Below are 18,631 nucleotides of genomic sequence, written 5' to 3'. Positions count from 1 at the left end.
CTTAAATGGTAGGATTTGAACTTGCATCTGGGTAGCTCCTGGATCATGAGTCATTCAGCCCCTGTTATTCTTTCAACATGCACACACGATGCCATGTTTCCCCATTTTCATTACGCTCCAGAGCTTCACAAGTAACAAAATACATCTGATGTTTAGTAGCTGTTACTTTATAGAAAACGCAGCATTCAATTTAACACGCAGTAGTATGCTTCCACAACACCAACACCAACAAAAAAATGTATTTTGATGATGCTAGTTGAGAGCAGAATATTGATCGAGCTGCACTATTCCAAACTCAACATGAACCTCCCACACCCCTCCTAACCAAACCGACAGGGCCCCAAAAGTGCTTGTCTCTAGCAATGCGCACTCCCTTAAACATTTTACCTGCTTAAACAAAAACAGAAAAAGTTGGGATTAATCAGGTCAGGCCACATCTGTGGGAATAGAAACAGCTACTAAGACTAACTACTAACATTCATTATAAGTCTACCATCTCCCTCAACTATCTCGACTGCTCTTTATCCCACTCTGCTTCCTTTGAGGACTTGATTCCATTTTCCCAGTTCCTCCATCTCCATCACGTTCGATCCAATGATGAGGCTTTCCGTGCAAGTGCCTCCAAAATGTCCTCCTTCTTCCTGAACTGTGGATTCCCCCTGTCATTGTTGGCAAAGCCCTTAACAATATCTCTTGTATTTCCCACACCTCTCCCGTCCAGAATGGCAGATGGATAGTTTCCCTGGTCCTCACCTTCCACCTCCTGAGCCTGAACTCAATTTACCTTCCCACAGATTCAACTTGACCTGATGATTATTTCCAGTATTCTTTTGTTTCCATTTTAGATTTCCAGCATCTACAGTGGTTTTTAATATTCGCTTGTTTTTAATTGTGTCCTTATTATGAATCCACTCAACCCATCAGGTTCATGCCGTCTCCCAGATGAACAAACCCATCCGTTCCCTCGCCAGTCCTTAGCTCCGCTTCATTTTTCCACAATCATTTCTGACTCTGTCTTCCTTTTCTTCCTCTATGTTATGGCTAGAGTTGCGAACAGAAATCCACTATCTACACAGTACCAATTCCTCCCCCCCTCCCTCCCTCTCCTTTCCTCCCCATCCCAATCTTTCATCTTTCTGAAGGAAACATTTGCTCCACAAAATCCTTCCTCTTCCCATTGCACTTTCACTTGTAAGCACATAAGTGCAGTCTCTGCTCTTTAATCCACTCTTATCCACAGCCAGGCACCCCAAATCCACCCCCCCCCCACCCCCGCAAATTATGACATTTTATTTTTACATTTTAACAATGCATGTGGCACTCTAAATGCAGAATCCACCGCACTCATGACCAAAGATACTAGAGGAGCAAGATAGACCACTCGACCCTAAAAACCGTAGTATGTCATGGCGCCATTTTAGTAGGCAGAAACTTGCAGAAACATTTTAAAAGAAAAATAACAAAAATCTGCCAATTGATAGATGAGATATATTCTGTATTTTTTATGGTATCATCATACATACTGTTCGCCCAAAACACTGATTACACTGCGAGAGGCATAGCGAACGGTGGGTTTTGCTTACTAAAATGGCGCTCCTTTGCGTACTATACTTCAGTATAGGCGATTTCAACAGAGTGGTTCATCTTGCTCCTCTAGTATCTTTGGTCGGGACACCACAGGCAGACTGCATGACCAACCATACCAACATTATTTAAACATATTAGTTTACCTGGGCTATTACCTATGGTTGCATTAATCATTTTTTTTAGTTTCGTTTAGATACAATTTGGAAACAGGGCCTTCAGCCCATCGAGTCCGCGCAGACCAGCAGTCACCCATGTTTAGATTGTTCTACCCTAAATACTAGGAACAATTTTACTGAAGCCAATTAACCTACAAACCTGCACATCTTTGGAATGTCACAACAACCTGGAGCTCAATGCTCTCAAGACAGTGGAACTAATTGTAGACTTTCAAAGAGATCCCCCTCCCCTCCCCTCACTCACCATCAACAATACCACAGTCACATCTGTGGAGTCATTTAAGTTCCTTGGAACCATCATCTCCAGGGACCTTAAATGGGGGGCCACCATTGACTCCACAGTCAAAAAGGCCCAACAGAGGATGTACTTCCTGCGGCAACTGAGGAAACACAATCTGCCACAGGCAATGATGGTCCAATTCTATACTGCTATCATTGAGTCCGTCCTCACCTTCTCCATCATGGTCTGGTTTGGCTCAGCCACCAAGCACGACATCCGAAGGCTGCAACGGATCGTTCGCACAGCTGAGAAGGTTGTAGGCTGCAACCTTCCCCCCATTGACGAACTGTACACTGCAAGGGCCAGGAAGCGAGCGGGCAAGATCATCTCTGACCCCTCTCACCCTGGCCACAAACTCTTCGAAGCACTTCCCTCTGGAAGACGACTCCGGACTGTCAAAGCATCCACAGCCAGACATAAAAACAGCTTTTTTCCACGAGTGATAGTTCTATTCAATAACCAAAGTCTGTAGTCTCTTTTTTGCTCTGATTTATTTTCACCCACATGTTTAGACCGTAATTGTTTTGGTGTTTTTATGCTTTATTCTTAATTGTTAACTGTATGTTTGTGTTGTCATTCGTGAGCGGAGCACCAAGGCACATTCCTTGTATGTGCACAAACTTGGCCAATAAACTTATTCATTCATTCATTCATTCACCATTAATTAATTAATCAATTAACTAATCAATTAATTAATTAATTAATTGACTGATTAATTAATTAATTCGTTCATTCATTCATTCATTCATTCATGTGGGAGAAAACCAGAGCACGCAGAGAAAACCCACACGGTCACAGGGAGAACGTACAAACCCCCAACAGTACAGACAGCACCCGTAGTCAGGATTGAACCCAGGTCTCTGGCGCTGTGAGTTGGCAACTCTACCGCTGCACCACCATGCTGCCCTGTGCACTGGGGATGATGCAGCATCTGTGTTAGATTAACCTGGAGAACTGAATGGCTCAAAGGTCTCATAACTACAGGGTCTATTTGAACACATGGAGACTCTAGAGTAGGTGGTTGGATACCTTAGACGTTAAAACACCCGGATCATTCAAATGATGCAGGTGTATTAATTGATCAACACGTGGTAGTCGATAATCCAGATGGAGTGGATCGCTTGTTTAAATTTAATGAAGGGAGTTTAGTGGAACCAAAGGCTGCCAGATTATCTGTGGATGTTAAATTAGATTGTTTATTTATGAGATCATTTGGGAATTGTAGATTTATTTTCATTGGATAACATTTCAATATTGGATTAAGACATTGATAATCCAGAGGCCTGTTTCTACACTGTCCTATGTTCTACCGTGGCTCTATCATCATATCATATCATATCATATATATACAGCCGGAAACAGGCCTTTTCGGCCCACCAAGTCCGTGCCGCCCAGCGATCCCCGTACATTAACACTATCCTACACCCACTAGGGACAATTTTTACATTTACCCAGCCAATTAACCTACATACCTGTACGTCTTTGGAGTGTGGGAGGAAACCGAAGATCTCGGAGAAAACCCACGCAGGTCACGGGGAGAACGTACAAACTCCTTACAGTGCAGCACCCGTAGTCAGGATCGAACCTGAGTCTCCGGCGCTGCATTCGCTGTAAAGCAGCAACTCTACCGCTGCGCTACCGTGCCGCCCTGTACCGTGGCACAATAGCACAGCAGACAGAGCTGCAACCTCACGGTGCTTTTTACTGTACCTTATTAAACAAAGCTTTTTACTGCACCTTATTACATGCGACAATAAGAAACCTAAATAACAAAGAAGTGTTTCCTTCGAGCAAAGGCTACGTCACAACTTGATCAGCTGAACATATAAGATTTGCCCTGGATACCCACTCTGTCCAAAGCATTGAGAAAACAAAATCAACATATTCCTCTTTTTGCTATCAATGTACATGACACAAAAACTAACAGCCAAATACTACATACCACCTTTCATCATGCCCACTTCGTAGCATTTACGTAGCCGGCAAGCCTGGCAGCTCTTCCTCCTGTTTTTGTCGATCGTGCACTGGTTAGTGGCAGGGCACATGTAGTCATTGTGTCCTGCAACGAAAGGAGAGATTGCAAGTAAATCTCAGCAACTCCGTACTTATTTAAGACAACAACAAAACACTCACATTTGTACAGTAAAACACCCCCAAGGAGCTTAATTGAACAAAATTAGGGACTTGAGATATTGAGAAGACCCCATAAAAGGTTTAAACAAAGATGTTGGTTTTAGTGCGAATCTCAAAAGGAAAAGCAGAGGGACTCGGGGTGAGGTCCAGAGACAGCCAATGGTGGTGGAGCAATAGAAAGTGAGTGAGAAAGAGCATTTGTAATGCTGAGATCCTGGAGGATTGTAGGCAGGAGGGACTTACGGAGGTAAGGAGTTAAAAATGGTTAAGGACGTAGCATTGAAGCACTGCTAGAGTGGAAATGAACAGTACAGGGTGAGCATCAGGGGCAATGGGGGAATGCAGTTGTATGAATTAGGACAACAATAGAACAAAGTGCTCCATCCTTGACATTCTCCAATACAAATGTTGTTGGGCAGACAATGGAATGGGAAACGTCCACAATTTGCTTCTGTGCCACTTTGATATGAGCCCCCCACCCCCACCACCACCACAGTGCTGTAAGTTAACACTGGATCATTTGTCAGAAAAATGAAATCAGGCTGGACTGCGTGAACGGAATCCAAGAAACCGCAGGTTTCAACCATGTCTCTCGGGCCTGATGTTTCAGGGGTCAATGGAAAGTCAAAAGTTCTCACATGGAGCCTCAGTACCAACAACCCCCTGCGCACACACACACACACACACACCCCTTCCATAACCACTTGGAAAGCACTGCCTCCTATAAGCTAACACAACACTGTGCAAAACACAATGCACAATGAAGCTCTTTGCCAGCATCGGTCACCCTGTGTTGCATATAATGTGGGCTAGCAGATCTGGGCAGTTGTCGCCCAGGAAAGAGATGGGGGCATTCACAGTTCAATCACCAATGAATTGTTGGATTTGACATGTACACTGAAAACTTTGTTGCAGGAGCCAAATGAATGAGTCTGCAGGGAGTGGTCCAGTTGGCTGCTACAATGGACAGGTTGGTCGTTCAAGGTCTCTAAACCCACTGTGAGGCATGAGTTTCTGCAAGCTCCCTTCTCTTGGAATCTGCACAATTTAGATCCAGTGTTTTCCCCCTCTTCTTCCTCCAGGGCCAAACTCTCTCAATATTTTCACAGTAAGAGCAATAACCCCCCCCCCCCCATTGCTCCCTCCCTATTAAGCTTTCTAAAACTTGTCTCACAATCACAACTAAGGATTCACAGCAACTGGGACCTCAACGCCTGTCATCTCGTCACCCTTTCTCCAGTCATGCAGCGACCCTCTGTGGCTCCGGTTTCAACATACTAGGAGCGTGGAGAACCAGCTGGGAACAGACATCGCGACCTCCTCAATTCACTGTCGCACCGAACACCACAGGCCCACCCGGCTCGGACACGCCCCGCAAAGAGTGGGTCGCCCTGAACCGGCTCCGCACAGGGGTCGGCCGTTTCAACGCCAACATGCATCGTTGGGGATTGCATCCATCAGCAGCCTGCATGTGTGGAACAGACCAGCAAACAGCGCAGCACGTCATTTTCGACTGCGCTGTCCTCCGTCCCCCTGGTGGAGGGGTAGACCTCACGGCCCTCGACAACAGCACATTGCACTGGCTACAGCGCCTGGAGGGCATTACGTAATTTCTGCTGCCTCAAACGCAAGAAGAAGAAGAGGAACTAAGCAATTGCGCATGTACCCAAAATTCTGATGTCTGCCAAGCATTTGTAGTAACATCGACAATAGCACACAATTCCCTTTGTAGAAAGATTTAAGAATCTGCGGTAAAACTTGCATGGCATCCTTTGATGGAGCCCCAATATAATGAGATAATTCTCCCGTCCCACACTCACAATCCAGTACCCCTCCCCGAGCCTCCCGCCGACTGCGCCCATTTCCACCAGGGGAAGATACCAACCTTGATCAAAACTTGCAACGGGGTAAGCAGAGCATGGGTTGTTTCCACTAATGCCCAGCAAATGTCAGGGAGAAGTGTGGCGATGGTGAAGGAAATGAAAACTGGGCACCTTGTTGGCGGTGCCTCCAGTATTGCCAGCACCAGTACTTTATACCTTGGAATACAAAGAGATGCCAAGATGCGCAGGGACATGTGCAAAAACAAATTAATAGATTTTTGTAAGGATTTATAAGGATGACAGCAGAACTGAGAGATTGTAATCTGCAACAGGCTGGAACTCTTTCCTCTCAAAGGGAAAAGGCAAGGGCTGACCTGATAGAGGTCATTGGAATGATGAAAGGTATTTAGTAGTGTAGACACAGGGATGATGTTTTTCCTCTTGTAACGGGTCCAGAACCAGGAGCCATAAAACATGTTAATAACAAACAATCTCAGGAGAAAATGTCCACTCAGGGGCAGTGAGAATGTGGAACCTGTTAGCTTGCAGAGCAGCTGAAGCAAATCAACTCAATGCAATTCATGCAACATTAGTACACGAGCTAAGGAGAATGGAAGGATGTTGACAGGTTACGAGTGGTGTGGGAGCATGCTGATTAACCATTTGAGCTGAGTGGAGATAAACTCTATGGGACACTATGGGCAATCTTGCATATGTTGGTGCTACTGCTCCGTCGTTGCTTGTTGTTATAGTTCCAAAAGGGACTCTCTGCTCTTGGGAAGGACAGTGCATCCTCCCGCAGCACTAGTCATTGAACCACTCACTGGAAGAGGCTCCTGGGTCTATTTACAGTCACATTATTAGGACTACATTGACAACCAAAATACAGCAATCACACTTAAAAAGCAAAACTGCTGAAAGGATTTATGGAAACACAGACGTGTTTCACTTTTGAACCAAATCCCCTTCCAGTATGATCGATTTGAAAGATCAGACCAAACTGCACAAGTCTGAATAAAATGCATGACATTTAGAGTCGAGAGATAACAATTAAGATAGAAGGAAGTCTTATTTTCCCGGTAAGAGCAAGCAATCTGTATTGGCAATAAAACTGAAACGCAGCTACAGGACCCTGACAAAAACAAGACATCCCTGTTGTTTCCGCAGCAGACAGCTATAAAGTACAGTAATAAAAATGTTCAAAGGATCTGCGAAGAATTTAGCGCCATATCTGCTTTTAATAAAACTTCAATGAATCAGTAAGGACTTCAACCACCCAGGATACAGAAGTTTTTATTCACTTACCCACAAACCCCCGCCCGGGATCACAGTCGCCAATCAGATATTCGTCTCCCCATAAAAGGAAATCTGCTTTCAGAAGTCAGGTTTTTAATGAAACTTGAAATAACTGATGACCCATGACAAAGGTTTCTATATTTATACCAGTATTTCAGCTCTTGGTCGTTGCTTGTATTTAATACTGGCTCCTTGGAAAGTTTGCCACTGAAGTCAAAAGCAAATGCATCATTGAAGAGTTACTCTCAGGCAGTGTACCAGCCGTGGCGCCCAGGAACGCAAGCAAAGCTGAGAAATGCGATTGCGATTTTAGCCCTATGGTTCCGTCAGTACTGCGCAGGAAGTGGTATCAGTAATGCGCAGTACCACCTTCCAGACCATTGCATGCGACAACAGGTAGCTTATTGAATGGCAGCACAGAAGCACAGCGGTAGAGTTGCCTCCCTACAGTACCAGAGACCCGGGTTTGTTTCTGACTATGGGTGCTTTCTGTACACAGTTTGCACCTTCTCCCTGTGAGTGGGTTTCTCCGGTGCTCTGGTTTCCTCCCACAATCCAAAGACGTGAAGGTTTGTAGGTTAATTGGCTTTTGTAAATTGACCCCCGTATATAGGATAGTGCTGGTGAATGAGGTAATCGCTGGTCTGAGTGGACTCAGTGGGCCAAAGGGCCTGTTTCCACGGTGTATCTTTAAACTAAACCAAATGGTTCAACCTAAATGGGAATAGCATTAGCCCAACTCAACTGAAGAAGGGTTCCAACCCGAAATGTCGCCTATCCTTGTGCTCCAAGGATGTTGCCTGAGCCGCTGATTTAATAATAATAATGCATTACATTTATATAGCGCTTTTCAAACACTCAAAGACGCTTTACAGGGATTTCTAGAACATAGAGAAGTGAATAAATAGATAAATAAGTAAACAAACAGAGAAAGGAGACCGAAGGTGAGGTGATCTTCAATGGTTGAAGGCAGTGCTGAAGAGGTGAGACTTCAGTGATGTTTTGAATGTGGCGAGTGAGGAGGAGTCTCTGACGGTTTGGGGTAGTGAGTTCCATAGGATGGGAGCAGCGATGGAGAAAGCCCTGTCCCCCCAGGATCTGAGTTTGGTCCGGATGGGGGGGGACAGGAGATTGGCAGCAGCAGAGCGGAGGGTGCAGGTCGGAGTGTGCCTGTGGAGGAGGTCAGTCAGGTAGGATGGGGCCAGGTTATGGAGGGCTTTGTAGGTCATGAGGAGGATTTTGTATTGGATTCTCTGGGGGATGGGGAGCCAGTGGAGTTTGTAAAGGACGGGGGTGATATGGTCACGGATCGGGGTGTGGGTGAGTAGACGGGCAGCGGAGTTTTGAATGTATTGAAGTTTACTGATGATTTTTGAGGGTGAGCCATAGAGGAGGCTGTTGCAGTAGTCCAGACGGGACTACTCCAGCATTTTGCGCCAAGCCTAACTCCTATGGTGGTGATCCCACGGGTCCTAGTGGAAATAGGTCCTGCTGGATTACCATAGGCTTTGCTCTCCATACAATATGATCCTCCATGAACTTCAATGGCTGGGAGGAAAATCAGGGTGAATGAGGATATCCTGTTCAGGACCATGCACCTGTCCTCCACTATCACCCTGAGTACCGGCACACCACAGGGCTGTGTTCTGAGCCCCATGCTCTACTCCCTCTTCACACACGACTGTGTTCCTGCATTCGACACCAACACCATTGTCAAGTTTACAGATGACACAACGGTGATCGGGCTGATCACCAACGGGGATGAAACAAACTATAGAGCGGAGGTGCAGAACTTGGCGGACTGGTGCTCGGATAACAACCTGTCCCTAAATACCACCAAGACCAAGGAGCTGATCATCAACTTCCGTAGGTCACATAACGGGGAATATGCCCCGATCTCTATCAACGGGGACAGTGTGGAGAGAGTGTCCAGCTTCAAGTTTCTGGGCACTCACATTTCGGAGGACCTAACATGGTCCAATAACACTGCTGCGCTGGTCAAGAAGGCACAACAAAGACTGTTCTACTTAAGAACACTGAAAAAGTCTGGTCTACCCCAACAGCTGCTGACGACCTTCTACCGCTGCACCATAGAGAGCATCCTAACGCATGGCATCCCTGTGTGGTACCTCAGCTGCACGGAGGCAGAAAGGAAAGCTCTACAGCGGGTAGTCCATAGAGCTCAGAGGGCCATCGGAACACAGCTACCAGACTTGGAGGGCATCTACAACACACGATGCCTCAGAAAAGCCACCAGCATCCACAAAGACTCTTCACACCCCTGCAACAGTCTGTTCGAACTCCTTCCATCGGGCAGACGATACAAGGCCTTCTACGCCCGCACCTCCAGACTCAGGAACAGCTTCATCCCCAGGGCCATAGCTGCTATGAACCGGTCCTGCTGAGCCGGATGGCCACAATGCATAGATCAACTTGCACTTTACCCTGTCCAAAACTGTTACAACTGTTTCGTTTCGTTGGGTTGCTGCTGTCTAAATTACTTAAATTATTGCATCGTATGGGAGGCGCATTCCCAATCTCGTTGTACCCCTGGGTACAATGACAATAAAGATATATTGTATTGTATTGTATGAAGTCACACCATGAAGTCGCACAGGTTAGCAGGCGAAGATTTTCCTCCCCATCGTCACCATGGAATCCTGCACCAGCCAATAGTGGAAATGCTCCCAACTCACCCAAAGCACAAGGCCATGGTGATCAAGGCAACAGAGGTCCATGAATTTATGTTCCTTCTTATTACAGTACAGAGGACGATAAACTTAAGAGATACATGCCAGGTCAGCCCAGCCCTGCAAATTATTTTCCCACACGTTAAAGCGGTGGTGCAGTTGTTGTCTCACAGTACTGGAGATCCAGATTCAATCTTGACCTCGGGTGCTGTCTGTGTGGAGTTTGCACATTCTTTCTGTGCCTGCGTGTGTCTCCTCTTGGTGCTCCAGTTTCCTCCCACATTCCTAAAGGCATGCAGGTTTGACGGTTAATTGGCCTCTGTAAATTGCCCCTAGCCTGTAGGGAATTGATGGAAAAAGTGGGATAACAGAATCAGCGTGAACGGGTAATTGATGATCAGCATGGACTCGGTGGGCTGAAGGGCTTGTTTGCATGCTGTGTCACTAAAACATATGCCCATCAGATCCCCTTCGGTTCTTTGCCAACTACGAATACGACAGGGTGATTTATAGCAGCCACTTAACCAAATGTTATATTTTTATACCTTCTTACAACATAGAAGACCATTCGGCAAACCACAGGGGTATCAGATCCAGGTTAACTGCAGGGATTGTGGGCACTGAGAGCAGCCCCCAGTAGTTGGACTGATGTTTGGCATCAATAATGGGGTTGGTGCCGGCTACGTTGGCAACTTTACAGGGTTCGGAAAGGCCTACCTCCGATCTGCAGTTCTTCACTTCAATGACGTCATTGCACGTGATGGACAGAGTGAAGATAATAAGATGAAGCTCCTCGGTCCAGATTAAACCTGTTCAGCTCTTCAATATATATCCACTGCCCAGTTCTAATGGATCTAGCCGTGAAGAGAAATCAATATTGATTTCTCTAACTTCAAGTAGCCCTTGCATCTCCTCTCTCTCCATCCCTCCCCCAAGCTAGTTGTCGTACTAGTTTCACTGTCATCCTGTTGGATTTCACTGTCTGTATCACCTAGCCCACTGCCAACAATGGACCATTCACATTAAGCAGGAAATGGTGTTGGGTAGACTGATGGGACTGAAGGCTGATAAATCCCCAGGGCCTGATGGTTTGCATCCCAGGGTACTTAAGGAGGCGTGTCTAGAAATCATGAACGCATTGGTGATCATTTTCCAATGTTCTATAGATTCAGGATCAGTTCCTGTGGATTGGAGGGTAGCTAATGTTATCCCACTTTTTAAGAAAGGAGGGAGAGAGAAAACAGGAAATTATAGACGAATTAGTCTGACATCAGTGGTGGGGAAGATGTTGGAGTCAATTATAAAAGACGAAATTGTGGAGCATTTGGATAGCAGTAACAGGTTCGTTCCATGTCAGCATGGATTTACGAAGGGGAAATCGTGCTTGACTAATTTTCTGGAAAATTTTGAGGATGTAACTAGGAAAATGGACAGGGGAGAGCCGGTGGATGTAGTGTACCTTGACTTTCAGAAAGCCTTCGACCACATAGGAGATTAGTGGGCAAAATTAGAGCACATGGTATTGGGGATGGGGTACTGACATGGATAGAAAATTGGTTGGCAGACAGAAAGCAAAGAGTGGGGATAAATGTGTCCCTTTCAGAATGGCAGGCAATGACTAGTGGGGTACTGCAAGGCTCGGTGCTGGGACCGCAGCTATTTACAATATACATTAATGACTTGGATGAAGGGATTAAAAGTAACATTAGCAAATTTGCAGATGACACAAGGTGGGTGGCAGTGTGAACTGTGAGGAAGATGCTATGAGGTTGCAGGGTGACTTGGACAGGTTGTGTGAGTGGACGGATGCATGGCAGATGCAGTTTAATGTGGATAAGTGTGAGGTTATCCACTTTGGTGGTAAGAATAGGAAGGCAGATTATTATCTGAATGGTGTCAAGTTAGGAAAAGGGGACGTACAACGAGATCTGGGTGTCCTAGTGCATCAGTCACTGAAAGGAAGCATGCAGGTACAGCAGGCAGTGAAGAAAGCCAATGGAATTTTGGCCTTCATAACAAGAGGAGTTGAGTATAGGAACAAAGAAGTCCTTCTGCAGTTGTACAGGGCCTTAGTGAGACCGCACGTGGAATACTGTGTGCAGTTTTGGTCTCCAAATTTGAGGAAGGATATTCTTGCTATTGAGGGCGTGCAGCGTTGGTTTACTAGGTTAATTCCCGGAATGGGGGACTGTTGTATGTTGAAAGACTGGAGCGACTAGGCTTGTATACACTGGAATTTAGAAGGATGAGAGGGGATCTTATCGAAACATATAAGATTATTAAGGGGTTGGACACGTTAGAGGCAGGAAACATGTTCCCAATGTTGGGCGAATCGAGAACCAGGGAACACAGTTTAAGAATAAGGGGTAGGCCATTTAGAACTGAGATGAGGAAAACCTTTTTCAGTCAGAGAGTTGTAAATCTGTGGAATTCTCTGCCTCAGATGGCAGTGGAGGCCAATTCTCTGAATGCTTCCAAGAGAGCTAGATAGAGCTCTTAAGGATAGTGGAGTCAGGGGGTATGGGGAGAAGGCAGGAACGGGGTACTGATTGAGAATGATCAGCCATGATCACATTGAATGGTGGTGCTGGCTCAAAGGGCCGAATGGCCTACTCCTGCACCTATTGTCTATTGTCTATTGTGGGCTCTACTTTTCCTTGATAATCATTACTTTTTAGCATATCTTTCATTCATTTGTTCTATGCCTCTCTATATCACCATTTATATTTGTCAGGTAGACACAAAATGCTGGAGTAACTCAGCAGGTCAGGCAGCATCTCTGGAGAGAAGGAATGGGTGACGCTTCGGGTCGAGACCCTTCTTCAGACCTGCTGGTTGGTCGAATCATTGGTCCCCTTTGGAGTCTGCGACCAATGGGTAGTGGCATGGAGCCCATATGACTGCATTAAACCTTTACAGCTCATTTATGTCTGTCTAATTCCCAGTTCTAATAGATTTGAGTGTTAGTCATGACATAATATTGAGCCACATTGTGTAGGCAGTGGAATCAGGGGATAGTTGATGAGCTTGTGGGAGAGAAGGGATACGTGCCAGCAGATTTGTGGGATGTCCCCGTCGGTGGACTGGATGATCTGGCATACTGAAGAGCGTTACAGCTCCCTGCCAAGCAGTAATGATGGTGGTGTGTTGCTCAGCAAAACTTAAACGACTCTGCTGTACTCCCGGTGTCTGGCACATTCTCCCTCCAGTAAACCTTGCTCCATGCTGAAGGATACAAAGTATTGGAGTAATTCAGCGAGTCAGGCATCATCTCTGGAGAACATGGATAGGAGAACATTTCAGTCACCTACCCATGTCCTCCACCGATGCCGCCTGACCTGCTGAGTTACTCCAGCACGTCGTGTCCTTTTGTGTAAACTAGCTTCTTACATGTTAGCTTATTATATGTTTATTTATTGGGCCTTATTTCTACATTTTGCTTGGTCCATGTTGGTCCCCCAGATGAGTCCAGGTGGTCAGGGGGGGGGGGGGCACCTTGGTACACAGTTGGAGGAAGCCAATATTAAAGGCACCTCCACAACCCCAAATAACGCTTTGAACCTCGTGGGCACGACACAAACACCCTGAATTCCCTTTATTCGTTATTCCCTTTATTCTCAAGACATGCAGAAATAAAAGCATCAGGGCAAGAATTTACTTCAATAGAAAAAGCAGAATAACTTCAGGTCAATGACCCTCATCAGATCAAGTCAACCCAAAATGTTTACGCAATTCCTCTCTCCACAGATGCTGCCTGACCTGCTGAGTATTCCCAGCACTTTCTTTCAAATTTCTAGCATTGGCAGTTTTGCTTTTCAAGACTTTATTTCAATTGACTGGAACTTGGAAGTATGACATGAAATAAACTAAAACAGCTGACAAATAAAAGCTTTTAACTTAAGGGTAATAATGAAAAGGAAATCCATCCAACTTGTATCTTTAAATAGAACGCACCTATGATACCCAATCTTTTCCTTGCTTATTTTCTTCAGATGTGTTTAATTTACATGTCATATAATCTTCTAACATTTTCGTGGGTTTTGGCACTGCTGTGAGTTGTTGCAATTCAAGGTGAATTTGGGATAATCTTGCGGCATCTGTTTAAAACCAACCCTGTGCACGAAACTTAAAAGCCCACATTTTTTTCCGATCAGGCTAAATAAGCTGCTGTGCTGCTATTCAATCCGATGGCCTGGAATATTTGTCCATTATCATGGCTAAGTGATCTATGCCTGCATTTCCCAATTGCTAATACAGTACAGGCACACCACTGATATTCCGGTTGCTGATGGCCCGGCATCTCCTTTAATCCGGACAAAATTATGAGGGCATCCATCGTAAGCAGCACACGCAGTTTCAGGACGTGTGCCTCCATGCTGAAAGTTAATTGTTTACTTCTCTGCTAATTGTTAGTTCTTTATTTAAGTTTCTAGCAGTCCATGGTAATTTAGAGATATGGGGAAGGGTATAATCAGAGGGTCAGAGGTGGGTCGGAGTTTCTATCTGACCTCTGTTGGCCTGGCAAAGTGGATAATCCAGCAAGGCTCTGGAAACCACGTTGCCAGAAAAGCGATGGTGTGCATGCAAAATCAAGCAAAGTTTAGGTCATAAGGAATAGGAGTAGAATTAGGCCATTCGGCCCGTCATTCAATCGTGGCTGATCTATCTCTCCCTCCTAACCAAAGATACTAGAGGAGCAAGATAGACCACTCGACCCTAAAAGCCGTAGTACGTCACGGCGCCATTTTAGTAGGCAGAAACTTGCAGAAACAATTAAAAAGAAAAATAACAAAAATCTGTGAATTAATAGATGAGATATATTCTACATTTTAATGGTATCATCACACATACTGTTCCCCCAAAACCCTGATTACACTGCGAGAGGCACTGCGAACGGCGGATTTTGCTTACTAAAATGGCGGATGTTACGCTCCTTTGCGTACTGCACTTCAGTATACGCGATTTGCGAGTGGTCCATCTTGCTCCTCTAGTATTTTTGCTCCTAACCCCATTGTCCTGCCTTCTCCCCGTAACCTCTAACACCTGTATCTTAAGATTCAAGTTACGTGATACCATGCAGTGTGGAGACACACTGGGGAAATCAGCACATCAGCTTGTCTCCCTGTTCAGATAGGATGGTGATGAGGTGGGGGGGGGGGGGGGGTTGCGGGAAAGAAGGTGACATAAAATTGCATAATGTGGCCCATTTTAGTTTCTCCTGACACATTTTTTCTGCCCATCCCCTTGAAAAGCTTGTAAATAATTCACAGTATTGGGCATTCAATCAATGTATTTTTAAAAAACTGTTCCTCCTGGTCCCCTTAAATCTTTCCCCTCTCACCTTAAACATGTACTTTCTAATCTGAGATTCATGCACCCTGAGAAAAAAAAAGACAATCCACCTCATCTATCTCCCTCAAGATTTTATAAACCTTTACAGAGGTCACTGCTCGTCCTCCTTCGCTCCAGGCAAAACAGTCCCAGCCCATCCAGGCTATCCTTGTAGCTCAAGCCCCCTCTATCCACCCTCATTCAGTCCCAGCAACATCCTTGTTGAAACTTCTCTAGCCTTCTCACATCTTTCCTATAGTACAGCATCCAGAACTGCACGCAATAATTTCAGGTACAATCTCATCGACATCTTGTACAGCTATACGAGTTTATGCCTTTGGCACAAAAAGCTCAATAGCTTGCTCCTGCTTCTATTTCTTATGGTCTTAACCCAGCACGAGTTCATAAAATAAGGCTGAAGCACATCAATAGACAATAGACAATAGGTGCAGGAGGAGGCCATTCGGCCCTTCGAGCCAGCACCGCCATTCAATGTGATCATGGCTGATCATTCTCAATCAGTACCCCGTTCCTGCCTTCTCCCCATACCCCCTGACTCCGCTATCCTTAAGAGCTCTATCTAGCTCTCTCTTGAATGCATTCAGAGAATTGGCCTCCACTGCCTTCTGAGGCAGAGAATTCCACAGATTTACAACTCTCTGACTGAAAAAGGTTTTCCTCATCTCAGTTTTAAATGGCCTACCCCTTATTCTTAAACTGTGGCCCCTTGTTCTGGACTCGCCCAACATTGAGAACATGTTTCCTGCCTCTAATGTGTCCAACCCCTTAATAATCTTATACGTTTCGATAAGATCTCCTCTCCATCTTCATCCACATGTATCCTTCACAACCTCTTCAAGGTTTCCCAATACGACAGATGCTAAAGAGTGAATTTAATGTACTCCACGTGGATGGAGTAGGTTTGCATCTGGTACCATCCCTGTTGTGATGCTGAGGACCTGCACCTTGCAGCCAGCGAAGCAACTCTAGTACAGCAATAAATACCCATTGAGCTGTCAAAGTGGGAAACTGCCCATGCATGACAGGGCTACATTAAGCAGGACAAACGAAAGCCAGCTGGTACACTGTGAAGAGAAATGAAACTATTGTCAATAGTCCGTCCAGTTAGAATTGCTCACCGTTACCCTCATCAATAGAAAAACTCAGCTGGCTCTGGAGAAAAAAGGAATAGGTGACGTTTCGGGTCGAGATCCTTCTTCAGACGGGTCAGGTTGCTACCTGACCCGCTGAGTTACTCCAACATCTGCAGTTCCTTCCTACACAGAGTTTTCCCCACACACTAAAGATGCTTGTGCTAATTGGAGGTCAATTTACTCACCCAGAGGATACTATGAGAGGAGATCCTCAAGGCAGTGCCCCAACCCTGGAGATCTTCAACTGATCTATTACAGTAACAGCTTTCCCCCAAGATAAAGATAGATGCAGTACATGTTCAGAGGGTAAATTATCCGGGGTAAATTTTGTCATCCTGACAAAAACAGTGTATTTTCTGTTGCTTCCTCAAAACCAAAGATACTAGAGGAGCAAGATGAACCACTCTGTCGAAATTGCCTATACGCAAAGGAGCGTAACATCCGCCATTTTAGTAAGCAAAACCCGCCGTTCGCTATGCCTCTTGTAGTGTAATCAGTGTTTTAGGGGAACAGTATGTGTGAAGATACCATAAAAATGCAGAATATATCTCATCTATGAATTCACAGATATTTGTTATTTTTCTTTTAAAATGTTTCTGCAAGTTTCTGCCTACTAAAATGGCGCCATGACACACTATGGTTTTTATGGTCGAGTGGTCTATCTTCTTCACTCTAAACCTTGGTCAGCCCACAAGTTTTTGGAATTGTTAAATCCCAACCCCTTTCTTCCCCCCCCCCCCCCCCCCCCCCCACCCCACTTCCAAGGAATCTTTGAGAACTTGATTCAGTTTCTTTATCCTCCTGCTAATCCTTGATTAAGTCTCTTTATCCTCCTGCTAATCTTTTAGCATGATGCCGTTTGGAGTGTAGTTCCCATTCTCCATTTGGTGTCCGGCAAAAGGCAGAATGTAGTCAGTGCTTCCATATTGGGGACTTTGTCATGGGAGAGGACACGGATACACTGATGATGGTTCATTTATATTTTCAAGGTTTTGCAAGATTTTGTGGACCAGAAGACATAGGAGCAGAATTAGGCCATTCGGCCCATTTAAGTGTGCTCTGCCATTCGATCATAGCTGATCAAGCATGGATGCATGAGGCGACACTGGTGGCAATCATGCATGGAGAAGACATTGGTGGCATTTCTCCAGTCACTGAGGAGACTTAATAGTGGGGCAAAGAATCATTGCTGCCTGGCAGAGCTTGTGCTTTTGTGATTTTTGTATTGGAACAATGTTATCACTAGGGTTGCCAACTTTCTCACTCCCAAATGAGGGACAAAAGATGACGTCACCACTCCGCATCCCACGTGATGTCACCCAGCCAGTGGCCACGTGCTTCCACTCCACCAATGGCGGCCGCCCGAACCGGGAGGCGGGTTGCTACGCAACCTCCATTAGGCGGCGTCCGGGCCTCCGGGCCTACACTGCCCGGGCCTATAGCGGCCCCCGGGCCTACAGTGTCCAAGCCTACAGTGTCTAGGCCTACAGTGTCCGGGCCTGCAGCGTCCCCCCGGGCCTAATCCGGGACAAGGGCGGTCCTATATGGGACAAACCAATTTAACCCAATATACGGGAAGTCCCGGCTAATACGGGACAGTTATCACTGATGTCTGCATTTGCCTGGATGTGGTTCTCTGAGAGATGGAAAGTTATCCATGTATTCCTGGGCCTTGTCAAAGACCTGAATTCAAGAACCATTCTCCTAAGTTTTAGTAAATAAACCAGTGTGCTCAGAAGCAAGTGTGTCTACGTAGTTTAGATCGTTAACTGTCAACATCTTTGATCAGCGGCAGTGTCAAACACTGCAATCAGTAAACAAAAGTAATCATGCTTTGGTTAAATTCAGAGATTGGGAGAGGTAATAATGCATTGTTGTAATCATCTGAAGAAAGCAAAGCCACCATGTAATTGTAGTCTCACATTAGCAATCAGAAGTTGTTGCACATTTGCATTGCTGCATCAGAAGTTGCAATTAATCATGCATTCATAAAATTCAGTGGCAATCAAAGAATATAGAAGTGCATCAATGAAACAATACAATATAATACAATACCCAATTCTACAACACATCAAACACAGCATTATTTGATCGGTAATTCATCAGTCGTTTGCATCATGCAATCGGTTGTGAAATGCCGTATCATATACGGGCACCTCCA

The 18,631-nt window shown here is 45.4% G+C and overlaps 1 protein-coding gene across 2 annotated transcripts in view; it reads right to left on the bottom strand.

Moving 5' to 3' along the window:
• Positions 1-18,631, bottom strand: part of esr1 (estrogen receptor 1) — a 154,861-nt gene that overhangs the window by 83,215 nt on the left and 53,015 nt on the right. Inside the window, exon 3 of one of the 2 annotated variants that reach the window (XM_078405557.1) lies at positions 3,986-4,102. In XM_078405557.1, the coding sequence (XP_078261683.1) occupies positions 3,986-4,102 (117 nt within the window). The remainder of the gene's footprint in view (positions 1-3,985; positions 4,103-18,631) is intronic. The other variant, XM_078405558.1, reaches the window with a different exon arrangement.

This window comes from Rhinoraja longicauda, chromosome 9 (genome assembly GCF_053455715.1).
Source record: "Rhinoraja longicauda isolate Sanriku21f chromosome 9, sRhiLon1.1, whole genome shotgun sequence".
In the NCBI taxonomy this organism is placed as follows: Eukaryota; Metazoa; Chordata; class Chondrichthyes; order Rajiformes; family Arhynchobatidae; genus Rhinoraja; species Rhinoraja longicauda.
The sequence above is the reverse complement of the archived record's forward strand: the minus strand, read 5'-3'. Positions and strand labels throughout refer to the sequence as shown.